This window comes from Suncus etruscus, chromosome 18 (assembly GCF_024139225.1).
Source record: "Suncus etruscus isolate mSunEtr1 chromosome 18, mSunEtr1.pri.cur, whole genome shotgun sequence".
Lineage (NCBI taxonomy): Eukaryota > Metazoa > Chordata > Mammalia > Eulipotyphla > Soricidae > Suncus > Suncus etruscus.
The window spans coordinates 16825323-16843488 of NC_064865.1; the positions used below are offsets into that span (position 1 = coordinate 16825323).

General features: G+C 39.9%; 1 protein-coding gene across 1 annotated transcript in view; it reads right to left on the reverse strand.

Annotated features, from left to right (window-relative positions):
- Positions 1 to 18166, reverse strand: part of SLC22A3 (solute carrier family 22 member 3) — a 662601-nt gene that overhangs the window by 585747 nt on the left and 58688 nt on the right. The window contains exons 6-7 of the mRNA XM_049765464.1: positions 1044 to 1141; positions 707 to 921 (exon numbers count right to left, since the gene is read on the reverse strand). Of these exons, the coding sequence (XP_049621421.1) occupies positions 707 to 921; positions 1044 to 1141 (313 nt within the window). The remainder of the gene's footprint in view (positions 1 to 706; positions 922 to 1043; positions 1142 to 18166) is intronic.

Consider the following 18166-nt stretch of genomic DNA (forward strand, 5'->3'; position numbering starts at 1 on the left):
AGAAACATGGTATCTCTTTCCAAAATTTTAACCTTCTGACCATGGAAAAGTGTGCCCTGTGAAGGAAAGTTTTCTGTTCAGTGCTTTGACCTCAATAGGGGTGCTGGTTTGCTGCTGGCATGTTGTATACATGGGGGGGGGGGGGAGGGGGACTAACTAATGCTAATCCAGCAAACCAGACATCAATCCCAAAAGTTGCTTTAAGGACAGTCAACTCCAGCAGCCTGGATGCTCTGGAGTAAAGGTACAGAAACTTACTCCTGCCAGTTCAACAGGACCAAGGGAAGAAGAGCCCAAAAAGCTGAATATGCCGCCAGGATGTGTCCCCAAACTCCCCAAATCCCAGTGCTACATGCAGACTGAGCTCAGAGATAGGTCCCATTCCCCAGAGAAGTCCTGACCTCAGCCTTGATTCCTGCTCACAGACTCTTTCCCCTCAATGCCATTGACCAAGTGCTGCATAAACACAAGCCAGTGCTCACCCACGAATGAGCTTCTGCATGCAGAGAACAAAATGATCCACAGATTGGATCTAACTCCAAACTTGCAAGAATTAGACATCACTACAGACTGCCTGGGATTATGATGTGAATGCAATGATACATTTCCCAAGGAAGAGATGATCCCCCACCTGTTTCTTGATTATTTTGATTTAAATTTTTCATGTCTAGATTGTGGCTGCATGACAGACTGGGGAGACCATTACCTTCTGGTAAGAATGCAGTGACAAGACACGCCACCCCAGCTATTATGTTGCTGGCAGCAAAGGGAAGACGACGCCCTAAGCGTTCGATGGTCAGTAAGATCAAGAGCGCTCCTGGCAGCTCCACTACTCCAGAAATGAGGAAGTCGATGTAGAGGTTACCTCCTATGATCCCCAGACGCATGACGAGTCCTTGGTAAACCACAGCGCTTGTGAACCTGCATCAAGAATCAAGACAGTGGAGAGGCAGGATTAAGAGAGCATATCAGTCAGCTGAGAAATGGGGCTGTGCTGCAAATTTGACACAAGTTTTTGAACCCCATTAACAAGTCAAACTTACCAAGCAAACATAAGTATAAGGGTGCATTTCCTCATTTGGGGAGTTCTCACCAGATCTAAAAAGGATGGATTACTAATTTCCTCATCTGTAACAGTGATCTATACAAGAGAAGCAGATTTTAGTAGCAATATAGAGCAAGACACCTGCATTTCAGAGACTTATTCATTAACCTTATGCAAAGTCACCAAATCCAATGATCTTACTCAAGTGACCAGACTCTTTCACTGTATGCCTGAAAAGGGTGGTCCATGAGTGCTCTGAATAGGTCCCATTTCCAATATCTATGGTTACAGCCAATCTTTATTCTTGGGTTAATATAAATATCATTCTACATTGACATGCTCAGAGTACAAGACAAAGAAAGGTGTGGGTACAGTTAGATAGTTGAATGTTTGTTCAACTGGGAGAGAAGTGAGCATAGCATGACTAAAGCTGGTGGAATCCCACCAAGGATTGAGTTAGCTCTGATATCCCAAGATCTTATGTTGACAAATGAGAGAACAGCTTCATGCTCAATCTGTCCATCTACTAGGATCTGGCCTCTAGGTTTCCCCCAGCAAATTCCAGCTCATCTCTACTTGGCCAGGCTTCAAATTGGTCTTTTCTCACATTCAATAAAACAAATGTTGCCAGTGTGTTGCTCTGGATCAGATACTAAAGAAAGGTAAGCTGACAAGCAAACCCAGCAAGACCACATCTACACACAGCCTAATTCCATGGCATCCCCATCTCTCAAGTGAAATGTAATCCTGTTCTCATGTGCTTTTTCTTTTTTCTGTTAGGGGTCCCTTAGATCTCCTGATTCTTATTTCTCCTCCCATGAATGATCTTTCCTGTCTTGAGTAGAGGTGATAGCTCTGCCTTCTCTTGACTCACCTGATGCTTATCACAGCACCTATTTAACCTCTGGTCTGGATGGATAACTTTCTCCCTTTGTGAGCACTGGCGCTCACAGGGACAGTCTTGTAGCATCAAGCAAAACGTCTCACTGCAGGCTCAGGTCATGAATGTACGTTGAATGAAGTAGTCATGTGCTTGGCTATGCCTGGTCCCTGAGTGCACTGCCAGTCTTTGTTCTTCTAGTGTTTTGGAAAAAGAACCCCTTCTCAATGCTCACACTCGTGGACAGATCCAGATCAGAATATGTAGAGATGAAGAGAAATGATCACCAAACATTGGGGGGAAAAAGAGTTCCTTTCCTAGCAGTCACAGGAGTTTGACTTAGAACAAATCCACACCAATCAATTCTTTGTAAATATTACACCAATAGTTCAACCAGAGCACTGACTCTCCCCCTATGCTTTCCCCAGAGAATGTCACAGAATTGTAGCTGCTAAATTGGCTTCTTTGAATTATTACCCAAAGAATAATAATATATTATATATTATAATACAATATATATTATATACAGTTTCATATCTAAACATCTCTTACATTGGAATATGTCTTACACTAGAACTCATAGGAAAGTCATATGATGACAATAGCAAAGTCTTTCTCACCTACTGTTCCATCTAATGAACATGTTTCTTAAATCAAGAGTGGATTAGAGTAGTGGTATTCAACCACTAATCCAAGATGAGTGAAAATCCACAGAAATATCTTGTGGGACTACAAAATGAGGCATGCCATGGTTTGTCTGGGTCATCACTATTGTAAATAATGGGATATATAATATTCTTATAAATATAGTGTTTTGATTTCTTCTGAAGGTACCTGCAAAGTATTTCTTCTATAGTAACTGGCCTGCATGTACAGAAAGACAGAAAATCACTCTCTAACAGTCAATGGAATAATAGTCATTTCCAAGACAAGGTACAGGAAGCTCCTCAATGTTCCCACCATTCATTCTTCTCTTCTCCTTTAGAGAAGACAAGTCAGTGAAGCTCAGATGGACCCCCACTGCCTGACTAAAACCACAGTTTCTAGCCTGTCTTTAAACTCTGGGGGCTTAGTGATAAGATCTCAGCAATAAGGTGGGTGTGAAGGCTGAGTATGAATTCTGGGTTCCAGTCTAGAAGGGTCAGCTGCTTGCTCTTGCTCTTCCTTCACCAGCTTCCTGTGAGGGAAAGGTGGAGGAAGTAGAAGTGTCAAACAACCCCCAGCTTGTGAAAAATGGGGTCAAAACCTAGACCCCAAGGCCCTTGGACTTCACAGCTGCCTTCTGGTGTGGGCTGTGAGTCTGAGAAGGCAGAGAGAGATGATACTTGCTTTTCTTTGTTCTATTTTTGAGATCTTTGGTCCATCAGGAAGTTGAGTTATTCCCTAAGGAATAGCTTGCACTTAAAATAGTCTTCCAGCTAACATAAATCCTGCAATGCAGAATTAAAAAAAAAAAAAAAAAAGATACCTTCACTACACAGCTCCAAAATTAAGGCAGGGATCTCCAAAATGGTAATGAAACTTAGAATACAATGTTATAGAAGTGACTATTAAAATGTTTTCTATCATTTGTTCCCTAAAATTAGTTTCTATGTCATTCAACATATATGACATTGGCTAGCTTCTATATGCTTTATTCAGGCCTAGGTACTTTTGTTTATGTTTTTATTTTTTGTTTTTTTGGGCCACACCTGCGCTCAGGAGTTACTCCTGGCTCTGTGCTCAGAAATAGCTCCTGGCAGGCTCAGGAGAACATATGGGATGATGAGGATCAAACCCAGGTCCACCCTGGGTCAGCCATGTGAAGGCAAATGCCCTACTACTACTCTGGCCCCATGGGCTAGGTACTTTTTATGCACCTTTCAATTTTCTTAAAAGCACCATAAAGTTTGATTTTTACTCATCCTATTTCATAAGTAAGAAAGATAAGACTGAGGATTAAACACTAGGAAGTGGAGTCAGAGATGTGGGTTAGTAGTAAGCACCTGTGAGAGGTCCTGTATTTGATACTAATACTACAAAAGAAAACACACAAAAAAAACATATTAACTCATGCTCATCTCTCCCCTCTGACAATATTATAACCAAAGAAGAAGGTAGGAAAGGATGGAGGAAGAGAGAAAGGAATGAAGAAGCAAGCTAAGCTGGGAATTGAACCCAGACAGTAGATGCAAGTCCTCTGCTTTTAATCTTCTACCATGATATATAGAATTTTTTAAAAAAAAATTGTTCCTGGAAGCTTTATTTTAGTTGATGGTTCTTTCTCTCTATTTCTTTAGAAAGGAGGGGGACTCCAAGAAGTGTTCAGAAGACCTGGGGGTCATTTTGGCAATTGGCCTGGCTATGTGAGCCTAGTGGTTCAATGGTTAGGCCACTTCTGGGGGTGGGGTGCACTTGGGACAACCGGAGACCATCTGGTGCCTGGAATTGAATTTGAGTACTCCACACTCCAGGCAGGTGCTCTATCCTTTTGAGTTATACTCCCACCTCCGGCTCCATCTACATATATGTGTATATGTATATATACAGATACATATATATGTTTTAGGTCCACACCACCAGCACTCCTGGCTCTGTACTCAGAAATCACTCCTGGAAGGCTCAGGGGAACATATGGGATTCCAGTGATCGAACCCGGGTTGGCTGTATGCAAGGCAAATGCCTTACCCACAGTGCTATTGCTATTGCTCCAGCCTCTATCTACATATATTTTAAAAAGGATATTATGAACTTAATGAAGAAATCGAGTCTTTAACCAGTATCATTTTGTGGAGAAGTGAGATTTGAGTGATAGACCATAAAGCCTGTCTTTCCTGGCAGGTCAAAGGCTTAAAGAATACTTCTAAGCAAATAGCATTCTGTCACAATGAAGAACAAATCCAGCTGGTCTTCCGTCTACTAACATGTTTTCCGTAGTGACGCAGATAAACTTAGAGATGATCCGCCTCCTGTTACCCGAGACCTTGAGACACAAGAAGTCTTGGCTGGAATTCACGTGTGAAATCTTGGCTACTCGTGTGCAGCTTGGTTCTCATATAATCTTGGTGCTACCTTATAAAATTACACTATGCTTCATTGCTAGTGCCAAAGGTTTCTTGAATTTTGCCTAGTTAAAATTAGATAACAGACAGAGGTGCAACAACAAATTTAAATATATTTGGCAATTTGTCTCATTGGGAATGGATTTACACTCAGCAGAATTTGGTAGTAAGGTCAGTCATTTGCTTCCATTAGCATTGACTAATGTATTGTGTTGCATCATCACCATTATGGTTTCCAACTACCCCAAAGTTGCCGCCTCCCCTCTGCTGTCTGTCCTCAACTCCTGTGCCTCACTCCTTTTTGTCCTTATAGTTTAACTTCTTCTAGAATTGCTCATAAGTAAAACCATGATGTATACCAACTTTAGTATTGAACTTGAAATTATTTTGTCCAGTCAGATAGCAATTGTCTCCTGAAAGTCTTGTTGCCCAAGAAGGCCACTGAGCAAACAAAGCATTGCTTCCAGTTTAACTGCCCATCTGTTTCCTGGTGCTTATTTACTGAGCCAACTCATGCTGGCTCTGCCTCTGACTTGTCTTTTAATTCTGCCAAGACTTCTATTGTCCTCAACAAGGACAAGCTTTGTGCTCAAAAAGTGACTTTGTTCATCCTTCTTTGAGGAATACAGCATAATCCAGACTATGCTTCCAGTATCTTTCTAAAACATTTCTTCAAATTGACTTTTTTTAGCCAGGGAAGAGAAAGTCATCTATCATAAACATCAATCTGGTGTAAAGATGGAGTTCAAAGGTTCCTGATGAGGGGATTGGGGAAACAGTTTCTGAGCAAGAAAGAAAACCAGCCAGAGGGGGGCAGCAATGCTGTCTTTTTCTCGGAACAATCTGCATGCAGGAGTTTCAGATATCTCTTCAGTGACCTAAAGTAAGACCCACCTCAGAGGTATATTGAAGAGTCAGTCAGACAATCCCTCACTCTCACCACTGGCACATAGTAAGTGCTCAATAATGGATAGGAAGTGCTTACTGATGGACAGCAAGTGCTCAGTAATGGACAAGAAATGCTTAGTAATAGAGAGGAATGTTCAATTATAAACAGAAAGTGCCAATAATGGGCAGAAAGTTCTCAATAATGGCAGCCGTTCACACTGATGTTAGTTTGTATAACAGTTCAGAGGTACTGATTTCCAGTTTATAATTCCCTGGTGTTTTTTCTGTCTCTCAATTGGGATCCTGTAACTACTGCTACTGTGTGTCAAACTTTATACCCTTTAGAGGTACTAACACAGGCCCTTTTATAGAAAGAATAATCATTGTAGTGGTCTCCTACCCACCTTTTTGTTTGTTTGTTTGTTTTGGGGCCACACCGGTAATGCTCAGGGGTTACTCATGGCAGTGCAAGAAATCGCTCCTGGCTTGGGGGAACCACATGGGATGCCGGGGATTGAACCCAGGTTCGTCCTGGATCAGCCGCATGAAAGGAAATTGCCCTACCACTGCGCTATCACTCCAGCCCCTCCCCTGCCACTTTTTAAAAAAGGAAATTATTGGGGCCAGAGAGATAGCATGGAGGTAGAGCGTTTGCCTTTCATGCAGAAGGTCGGTGGTTCGAACTCTGGCATCCCATATGGTCCCCAATGCCTGCTAGGGGCGATTTCTGAATGTAGAGCCAGGAGTAGCCCCTGAGCGCTGCCTGGTGTCACCCAAAAGCTGAAAGAAAGAAAGAAAGAAAGAAAGAAAGAAAGAAAGAAAGAAAGAAAGAAAGAAAGAAAGAAAGAAAGAAAGAAAGAAAGAAAGAAAGAAAGAAAGAAAGAAAGAAAGAAAGAAAGAAAGAAAGAAAGAAAGAAAGAAAGAAAGAAAGAAAGAAAGAGAGAGAGAGAGAGAGAGAGAGAGAGAGAAAGAAAGAAAGAAAGAAAGAAAGAAAGAAAGAAAGAAAGAAAGAAAGAAAGAAAGAAAGAAAGAAAGAAAGAAAGAAAGAAAGAAAGAAAGAAAGAGAGAGAGAGAGAGAGAAAGAAAGAAAGAAAGAAAGAAAGAAAGAAAGAAAGAAAGAAAGAAAGAAAGAAAGAAAGAAAGAAAGAAAGAAAGAGAGAGAGAGAAAGAGAGAGAGAAAGAGAGAAAGAAAGAAAGAGAGAAAGAAAGAAAGAAAGAAAGAAAGAAAGAAAGAAAGAAAGAAAGAAAGAAAGAAAGAAAGAAAGAAAGAAAGAAAGAAAGAAAGAAAGAAGGAAAGAAAGAAAGAAAGAAAGAAAGAAAGAAAAAGAAAGATTTTATTTTGCATTTTCTTAAATACATGTGGTATATGTCATAAGCATATTGGTCCCAGGATAACTTCACACATAAGCCTACTCAAACGAAGTACCTTGACTCAATATGGACATCATCAGAAAGCCAACAGGTCATGTCCATTCCTGACTAATCTGTACTTCGCATCACCAAAGAGGGCCAGTGTAAAGGAGCAGGGAATCAGAGACTCATACTGAAGGCCTGTGAAACCTAGATATAGTCAGGGGTCATGTTATGACAGGGCAGTCCTGAATGACAGTGGCCTTTTAGCTCTGCAGTTTTCCCTATTTGTTTTCCCTATTTGTTCTCTATGGGAATTTCTCCTGAGCTGCCACATTTTCCAAGGATAGGGGAAGTCTCTCAGAAGAAGAGGAGTCCATTTGAACCTGAAGTTAATTGCAATCAGGCAATGCCACCAATTCCCTGCTAGCTCTTCATTCCAGAAAGGCAAAGCTCTGAAAAGTTTGGTGAACACAGTATTACTTGAGGAGGGTGGCTACACCCTCAAGGTTAAACAACAGTTCACTCTTCCAAGCAAACATCAGAGTCTGGAGGAAGTACAACAGTGACAGATCTTTAATACAGAAACATGATACCAACAACAGACTGTGTGAAAAATAAAAGTGTGTTGGCACTACAGACAATGTCTTGGAATGGACGAACTAGCTTGCCTGGAGCCTAGAGTTGGTCTTGTGCCAGGAAACTTCAGGGGTTGGGTCTCTTTGTATTTAGGCCAAGATTATTCCTTTCCATGTCCCTCATATTTTGGTGGGCCTATGCAAACAACAATTGCCACTCTAACACCATTTTTACTGTGCTCCTTTGACTCTAATCCTTAAAAAGAACCCACTTAAAATTTGAGGTTAACTTAAGCTAATATGCACGTACATGGAAATGTAAAAAAATACTATGCCTGTAATGTTTAAGGAGTTATGTAAGTTTTATGGCTTTAGATTGCCTTGTGTGCTGTTAAGAAATATTATAATGTGTTACAATCTGGGGACTTGAGGGACAAAGTAATTGTACATGGATTCTGTCTTATTTATCTTAATGTTCTTTGGCTGAAATTTCAAAGTTAAGATATCAGCAAGGGAACTTCTGAGAATTATGTTATGGTTGATTGTCCTTACACTGCAACTTTACCTTGTCCTCTTTCTTTGCATCTTTGTTCTCATAATTAAAAATAAAAAAATTAAAAAAAAAAGATGTGATGCAGAAAAACTCAACACAACAGAAGAAATTGGAAAAGAACCTTTAGACAAACGAACAGGCAATGGAAAAAGTACTCAAGGAATGCAAACAGATGAAAATAGAAGTCTTTGATAAACTCAACAGAAACAACATAAGAATCATTGGAGTCCCAGAGACCCACGTAGGAGATCTCCAGGAAGAATCAACTGTCAAAGACATCATCAAAGAGATACTCCCAGAGTTAAAGACTACATGCAATCAAATCCTGCATGCCCGAAGAGTACCAGCTAAAAGAGACCCAAAGATAAACACCCCAAGACACATTCTCGTTACAATGACAAACCCTACAGATAGAGATTGAATACTGAAAGCAGCAAGATCAAAAAAGGAAAGTACATTCAAAGGAGCATCCCTAAGACTTACCACAGACATGTCACAAGAAACTCTCAAGGCCAGAAGACAGTGATGGGATATTGTTACAAGACTGAATGAAATGAATGCCTCACCAAGCCCGACTCACGTTCAGGTTTGAAGGAAGAATACATAGCTTCATGGATAAACAACAGCTCAGAAACTTCACAGATGATAAACCAGCCTTAAAGGAAAAACTGACAGGTCTAGTCTAAGACAAGAGAGACCAAAAAATACAGCAAACTTATCTACAAAGATGACATTAAATCCTATGACAATCATCTCCCTCAAAGTCAATGAACTGAATTCACCAATTAAAAGACACAGAGTGGCAAAATGGGTCAAAAAGATGAATCCAACCTTCTGCTGCCTACAAGAAACATATCTGGGGCCGGGCGGTGGCGCTGGAGGTAAGGTGCCTGCCTTGCCTGCGCTAGCCTAGGACGGACCGCGGTTCGATCCCCCGGCGTCCCATATGGTCCCCCAAGAAGCCAGGAGCAACTTCTGAGTGCATAGCCAGGAGTAACCCCTGAGCGGCACAGGGTGTGGCCCAAAAACCAAAAAAAAAAAAAAAAAAAAAAAAAGAAACATATCTGAATAGTCAGAACAAATATAGACTCAAAATCAAAGGCTGGAGGAAAATCATCCAAGCAAACAACACCCTCAAAAAAGCTGGGATGGCCATATTAAATTCTGATGACACCAACTTTATACTCAAAATTGGTAAGGGACAAAGATGGACACTATGTACTAATCAAGGGATATGTGCAACAGGAAGAAATCAGACTATATATGCACCCAATGAGAGACCAGCAAGTTATCTAATACAATTACTGACAAATCTGAAAGAAGACATCAATAATAACACAATAATAGTGGGAGACCTCAAAATGGCCCTATCAATACTTGATAGGTCAACCAGACTGAAACCCAACAAAAGCATACTAGCTCTAAAAAGAGTAATGAAAGAAAGAGGACTAATAGATATATATAGGACACTCCATCCCAAAAAAACCTGGATACACATTCTTCTCCAATGTATATGGGTCATTCTCCAGGATAGACTACATGCTGACACATAAAACATACCTCCATAAAAATCAAGAGGATAGAAATCTTGCAGGCTACCTTTGCTGACACAAGGCTCTGAAATTAGATGTGAACTAGAAAGCCACACAGAAGAAAAACTTTAACAATTGGAAATTAAACACCCTGCTATTGAACAACCAATGGGTCCGAGATGAAATCAAAAAGGAAATCAAAACTTTCCTGGAAACAAATGATAATGAAGACACAAACTACCAGAATCTATGGGACACAGCAAAAGTGGTCCTGAGAGGAAAATTTATAGCTCTACAAGCACACATCAGGAAGGAAGAAGGGGCATACCTGAACAACAATGATGCAGCTTAAAAAATTAGAAAATGACCAACAAAAGGAACCAAAAATAGGGAGACAGAAGGAAATAACAAAGCTGAAAGCAGAACTCAATGAAGTTGAGAACCAAAAAACAATCCAAAAGACCAACGAAAGCAGAAGTTGGTTCTTTGAAAAAATAAACAAGATTGATAGACCATTGGCAAAACTCACAAAGAAAGAGAGAAATCTGATAACCTGTATTAGAAATGAAAAGGGGGAGATTACGACAGATATTGCAGAGACCCAAAGGGTAATCAGAGACTACTTTGAGAAACTTTATGCTACTAAACATGAGAACCTAGAAGAAATGAAAAAATTCTTGGACACTTATAACCTTCCACAATTAAGTAAGGAAGATGTAGCATATCTAAACACCCCCATCACTACTGAGGAAATTGAAACTGTAATCAAACATCTGCCCAAAAAGAAAAGCCCAGGCCCAGATGGATTTCTTAATGAATTTTTTCAAATCTTTCAAGAGGAGCTACTACCAATCCTAGCCAGGCTCTTCCATGAAATTGAAAAAATGGGAACACTCCCAAACAGCTTTTATGAAGCCAACATCACCTTAACACCAAAACCAGACAGAGATGCTGCCAAGAAAGAAAATTACAGACCAATATCTCTGATGAATGCGGATGCAAAGATCTTCAACAAATTCCTGGCAAATAGGATCCAATGCATCATCAAGAAGATCATACACTATGACCAAGTAGGGTTCATTCCAGGAATGCAAGATGGTTTAACATCCGTAAATCTATCAACATCATACACAACATCAACAAAAAGAAAAATAAAAATCACATGATCATATCAATAGATGCAGAGAAAGCATTTGATAAGGTCCAACACCCATCCTTGATCAAAACTCTCAGCAAGATGGGAATGGAAGAAACCTTTCTCAATCTAGTTGAAGCCATCTACCACAAGCCAATGGCAAATAATATCCTCAATGGAGAAAAACTAAAAGCCTTTCCTCTAAATTCAGGTACAAGACAAGGCTGTCCACTCTCACCACTCCTCTTCAACATAGTACTGGAAGTTCTTGCTATAGCGATCAGGCAAGAAAGAGATATCAAGGGAATTCAGCTGGGAAAGGAAGAAGTCAAGCTCTCATTGTTTGCAGACGACATAATACTCTACATAGAAAATCCTAAAGACTCCAACAAAAAGCTTTTAGAAACAATAGACTCATATAGCAAGGTGGCAGGCTACAAAATTAACACACAGAAATCAATGGCCTTTTTATACACCAATAATAATAGGGAAGAGAAGAAAATCAAGAAGGCAATTTCATTCACAATAGTGCCACACAAACTCAAATATCTTGGAATCAACTTGACCAAAGATGTGAAGGACCTATACAAAGAAAACTATAAAGCCCTGCTCCAAGAAATAAGAGAGGACACATGGAAATGGAAACACATACCCTGTTCATGGATTGGAAGGATTAACATCATTAAAATGGCAATACTCCCCAAAGCATTATACAGATTTAATGCGATCCCCTTAAAAATACCCATGACATTCTTCAAAGAAGTGGATCAAACACTTATGAAGTTCATCTGGAACAATAAACACCCTCGAATAGCTAAAGCACTCCTAGGGCAAAGGAAAATGGGAGGCATTACTTTCCCCAACTTTAAACTGTACTACAAAGCAATAGTTATCAAAACAGCATGGTATTGAAATAAAGACAGACCCTTAGATCAATGGAATAGGCTTGAGTTCTCAGACATTGTCCCCCAGACATAAAATTACCTAATTTTTGACAAAGGAGCAAGAAATCCTAAGTGGAGCAGGGAAAACCTCTTCAGCAAGTGGTGCTGACAGAACTGGTTAGCCACTCACAAAAAAGCGAACATAGACCCCCAGTTAACATCATGTATGAAGGTAAAATCCAAATGGATTAAAGACCTTGATATCAGACCTGATACTATAAGGTATATAGAACAACACATCGGTAAAACACTCCATGACATTGAGACTAAAGGCATCTTCAAGGAGGAAACTGCACTTTCCAAACAAGTGGAAGCAGAGATCAACATATGGGAATACATTAAGCTGAGAAGCTTCTGCACCTCAAAAGAAATAGTGCCCAGGATACAAGAGCCACCCACCGAGTGGGAGAAACTATTCACCCAACACCCATCAGATAAGGTGCTAATCTCCAAAATATACAGGGCACTGACAGAACTTTACAAAAAATGGGGAAAAGAAACGAACAGACGCTTTGATAAAAAACAAATACAAATGGCCAAAAGGCACATGAAAAAATGCTCCTCATCACTAATTATCAGGGAGATGCAACAACAATGAGATACCATCTCACAGCACAGAGATTGGCGCACATCACAAAGAATGAGAACAATCAGTGCTGGCAGGGATGTGGAGAGAAAGGAACTCTTATCCACTGCTGGTGGGAATGCCATCTAGTCCAACCTCTATGGAAAGCAATATGGAGATTCCTCCCAAATCTGGAAATTGAGCTCCCATTTGACCCAGCTATTCCACTCCTAGGGATATACCCTAAGAACACAAGAACACAATAGAAAAACCCCTTCCTCACACCTATATTTATTGTAGCACTATTCACAATAGCCAGGCTCTGGAAACAACCAAGATGCCATTCAACAGATGAATGGCTAAAGAAACTATGGTACATATACACAATGGAATATTATGCAGCCGTCAGGAGAGATGAAGTCATGAAATTTTCCTATACATGGATGTACATGGAATCTATCATGCTGAGTGAAATAAGTCAGAGAGAGAGAGAGACAGAGAGAGAGACAGAGAGAGACAGAGAGAGAGAATAGTCTCACTCATTTATGGGTTTTAAGAGAAATAGTCATTTTTGCAACAATCCTCAGAGACAATGAGAGGAGGGCTGGAACTTCCAGCTCACTTCATGAAGCTCACCACAAAGAGTGGTGAGTTCAGTTATAGAAATAACTACACAGAGAACTATCACAATCATGTGAATGAATGAGGGAACTGAAAAGCCTGTCTAGAGTACAGGTGGGGGTGGGGTGGGATGAAGGGAGATTTGGGACATTGGTGATGGGAATGTTGCACTGGTGAAGGGGGTGCTCTTTACATGACTGAAACCTAATCACAATCATATATGTAATCAAGATGTTTAAATAAAGAAAAAAATTTTTCAAAAAAAAAGAAAAAAAGATATAATTTTCCTTAATTTCTTAATAAGAATATATTGTATCTCACCTAAATTTGCTAAATTAATTTAGCAAAATTTATATGATAATTAGTATTTGCAAGGAATATCAATGCCAGGCATTTTAAGCCTTATATATAGAGGAATATTATCATATTTACTTTTAAAATTAAAAAAAATAAGTAGATAAAGTTGCTACTATCCATCAACTCCTATACTTGAACAGCCATATTTGAAAATGACAAGGAACATTTTCTGCTTTATTCATGCCACTAAGAACAATCCTCCATCACCTAGAGGTTAAAATAAAGTGTATTTCCATATTTCTAGTGGTCACACTTCACCTGGTAAAAAGAAATGTGTTTAACTGCCATCATTTGTCCCACTGAAATCCAGGGATGTAAACTGTTACCTCAGTGTTGATATAACAAAACTATGAAATTTTTGCTTTGGTTTATGTTTGGGTCACACTTGGCTCTGTGCACCCCTCTCAGTGGGCTCTGCTGAGTAAATAGGGGTACCAGGAATTGAAACCGTAGCTCCTTCACTATCTCTCTTCCCCCTGAAGTTGTTGTTGTGATGTTTTCAAGACTTAATTTTACAGCAAATCCACTTGTTTCTTCAAACATAACCATCTCTGCTCAGAACAGTCCATGGCTGGGCTCCCCTGGCCACCCCTGATGGGCACTGTTGTCCAGAACACAGCAGGTGCCAACTCTTAGAGTCAGATCTTAGGTGAAGAGAATAGTTGTTTCCATCATTAGGTTCTCTGACCTGAGTATCCCTTTTCACACACTCCCCTATGATGGGCAAACTGCCCAGAACAGAACAGTATCTCTCAGAAGCCCAATACTAGCAAAAGTGCATGGGCTGCATCCTTTCTTGATTTCTTAAAACATGAATCTGAGAAACTTGTATCCAGAGCAGAGGAGGAGAGTTTAAAGTAACAGACATTTTGTGCTGGGAGATGGTACAGTGGTTAAGCACTTGCCTTGAATGCCACAGATTTGAGTTTAATTCTTGGTACCAGTAGTAAGCCTTGAACATTGGGGGGTGTGACCCAAACAACTAAAACAAAACAAAACAAAAAAGGATTCCTCTAGGGCAGGGCCACAAAATGTTGTACAAAGGGCCGCAAACGCCCGCGGGCTGCGAGTTTGAGACCCCTGGTAGACCATAATTTAATATAAGGATGTGAGATACAGTACTACTTGGATTACTATGGGCCACCTTGGCAGTGCCTGAGGGGCCTCCAGGAACGCATACAGCAATGTTTTGGGACCACATGGTATTAGAGATTGAATTAGGGCTGCTCTTATGCCAGATATGCACCTTAACTCTTGTGCTATCTCTCCCATACCACCATAATATAAAGTTAGATTAATGTGCCTTTAAAAGTAGTAGATAGACTTTAGGCTGAATTAATTTAGACTCAGAAATGGGAACTTGATTAATAATGAATTTGTTTATCCACTGTTGCTCAAAAACATGGCTCAGCATAGAGACCAATCCCTAACTCACACAAGGGGGTGGGGGGGAGGCACAAGGGATCCAGATGCATTCAAGATCAAATGTGACAGTGAAGAATATTGGCTAGAAGGACAATGTCTTTGTGACCTTTGGCTAGAAAAGAATATTTCTTAACCGACTGGAGCAATAGAACAGCAAGGAGGTCATTTGCCTTCTAAGCAGCAGACCTGGATTTGATCCCAAGCACCACATATGGTCCCCAATCCCTGCCAGGAATAACCCCTGAGCATTCATTCCTAGGTGTGGCCCCCCAAAAAAATAAACATAAAAATATTTGTTAAGATCCATAAAACAACCAATCAGCAAAATTAGACATTGATTAGGTTGACTATCAAATGGGTTTTTCGGTGTTTTTTGTTTTTGTTTTTGGTTTTGGTTTAGTTTAGGTTTTGGGCCACACCCGATAGTGGCACTCAGGGCTTACTCCTGGCTCTGCACTCAGAAATTGCTCCTGGCAGGCTCAGGGGAACATATGGGATGCGAGAAATCAAACCCAGGTCTTTTCCGGGTCTTCTGCTTTCAAGGCAAACACCCTACTGTTGTGCTATAATTCCAGCCCCAACTATCAAATTAGTTTAAGGATTTTTATTCAATATAGGAAAAAAGTAGGCAATATTGACAGAGAACTAAAATGCAGCAGAGTCTAAAATCAATAGATAGCAATGTGTAGGATAGAAAACGATCTCATAAATCAAAGGAGATGAGATGCAAATCCAACCCAAATAGGCAAGGTTCTATCCAGGCGATTCTAAGTAGCAGCCACGTCCCAGAGACCTACTGTGCCTGGAATGACACTGAACCTCATTTGAGAGCAGAGACAAGCAATGGGAAATACTCAGGATAGTCTTAAAGGGCTGAGAAGCAACCAGCGTGACTGGTAGACCAGGATTAAATGCACAGTTTAGGGAACTAACTCAGCTTGAACCGATCAGGGACCTAAAAGTTGCACTTTTGAGCATCTCATGCCTTGAGAAATAAAAGGTCCAAAGAGAAAAATGTATGAAGACATTGTTGACAACTCTTGGAAGGCCTGTCATTGGGAAGGTGGAGTCAACCAGCCAGCAGATGGAACAGATGTACAGTGCTCCCTTGTGACCCAAGAAGGGGAATTACTAAACTCCATGTCACTGTGTGAGAAGTAAGAAATAAACAAGACCAAGAACAGCACTTCTCACATTTCTTCTGTTCATAACCTCTTTCAATCTGAGAAACTGTCATGTAACCATCGATAGATAAAATAGGCCTGCTAATCAAACATCTACTGAGAGTAAATTATAAATTTATTATAAAAAATAATTTTGACAACCAGAATTCAGCCATGTGACTCATCATTTAGAAGCTAAGATCTCTGAGAACAGGGAGATAAGACAGCTGATAGAGCACTTGTTTTGCACATGACTGACTTGCATTCAATCCTCAGAATGTGGTTCGTGATCCCTGCTAGGAGTGAACCCTAAGGATCCTGAAAAGATGCAGCTGTAGTAATAGCTTATAGTAATAGTAATAGTGGGCGCAATCGGGATCTTTTCTGTTTGCTCACTTAAAAAGGCAGGGATGTTTCCAGATTCTGGCTATTGTGAATAGTGCTATAATAAATATAGGACTACAAAAAAAAAAAAAAAAGGGCAGGGATTCAATGAGTTTATTTTTCCTGGATAAAAAAAAGGACAGAAAGTTCAAATAAGTTTGGGAATTTCTGGGTCTAGAGTAGTACAGTGTACTTTTATTATTATTATTATTATTATTATTATTATTATTATTATTATTTGCCTTTGGGCCACACCCGGTGACACTCAGGGGTTACTCCTGGCTATGCGCTAAGAAATCACTCTTGGCTTGGGGGACCATATGGGACGCCCGGGGATGGAACTGCAGTTTGTCCTAGGCTAGCGCCAGCAAGGCAACCTGAGACTTAATTAGAATATTTATTATATATTAAGATATATAAACAGACATTATCAAAAATAAAGCTCACTGAAAGTGATTCCAGTAAGTACACATAGGATTTAAACTATTCTTTGACTTTAAGTGAAAAAAAAGTTTTGTATACTGATATACTTTTCCATGTGAATATAAAAGCAACACCAAAATGAAAAGAAAAAACAGAGAGTAAAAAGCATCTATGAAAATCAGAAATAAAAACCAGAAATCATCTTGATCACTCTTGGTCAATATGTTTGGAAAAAGAGTTTCTTTAAAAACAAATATTTTGAAAACCTTGCTTAGGGTTCTCCTTTGTCCCTGGGAAGCTTTCTGCTCTTTCCTTTTTTTTTATTCTCTTAAATATAAACTTTTTCTGAAAAAAAAATGTCTTGAATAGCACTCAGGAATTATTTGCTAAATAAATGAGGACACAACAATGATTCAACATTGTGGGTGTTGATACACTTTTGTTTCTGTGACAACCTCATGTCAGTTACATTCAAATGGGTTTTCTCAACATACGCTCGCCTCATAGAGCATCTTGTGGTTCCCATCTGTCATGTGAAAAATATTTTTGCTGCAATAACAAATAATCCACTTGTTGAAATTCAGACTTGGTTATATTTATATTAAAAAAAGGCTTGCCAAAGAGCTTACAGAACTATGACAAGAGAGGAGAGCTAAGAAAGCCCCTCAAAAGTGAATCCCACATTTCACTCTACTGTTGATGTGAGAGGAACTAAAGCAAACAACATGCGAAGTGCTGGCATGCAGAACCAGGCTTGAGCTCTGTTTGGTGAAACGTGTTTCAGTCAGATCTAGAAGAGATGGTATAAAATCAAAAGTCCACACACCCATCAAAAAACATAGGTAATTTTGGTCCCCTTGGGGTGCTTTGGAGTTTTGGTTTCAGCCCTTCTAAATATAGCAAATATGACAATATAAGTTAAAACTTTTGACAACTAGAAAAGGATGGCATCCTATACTCTATTGTAGTGCTGCTGTCTTCTAAAGCTTTGTACAGAAGATGGAGAAAAAGAGGGAGAGAGAGAGAGAGAGAGAGAGAGAGAGAGAGAGAGAGAGAGAGAGAGAGAGAGAGAGAGAGAGAGAGAGTTGACCAAGCATAGGTTTTACAAGCAGGAGGCCTAGGTTCTATCATTGGCATTACCTGGTTCTCTCTGTATAGGGAGGAGTAACCACCAAGCACAGAGTTGAGAAGAGCAACAGACTGGTGGTAGTAGTAGTGGGCTGCTTTTTGCCTCAAAAGGGCCATTTGTACTTCAGGTTTGTGTGCCTAGAGAAGAGCATGG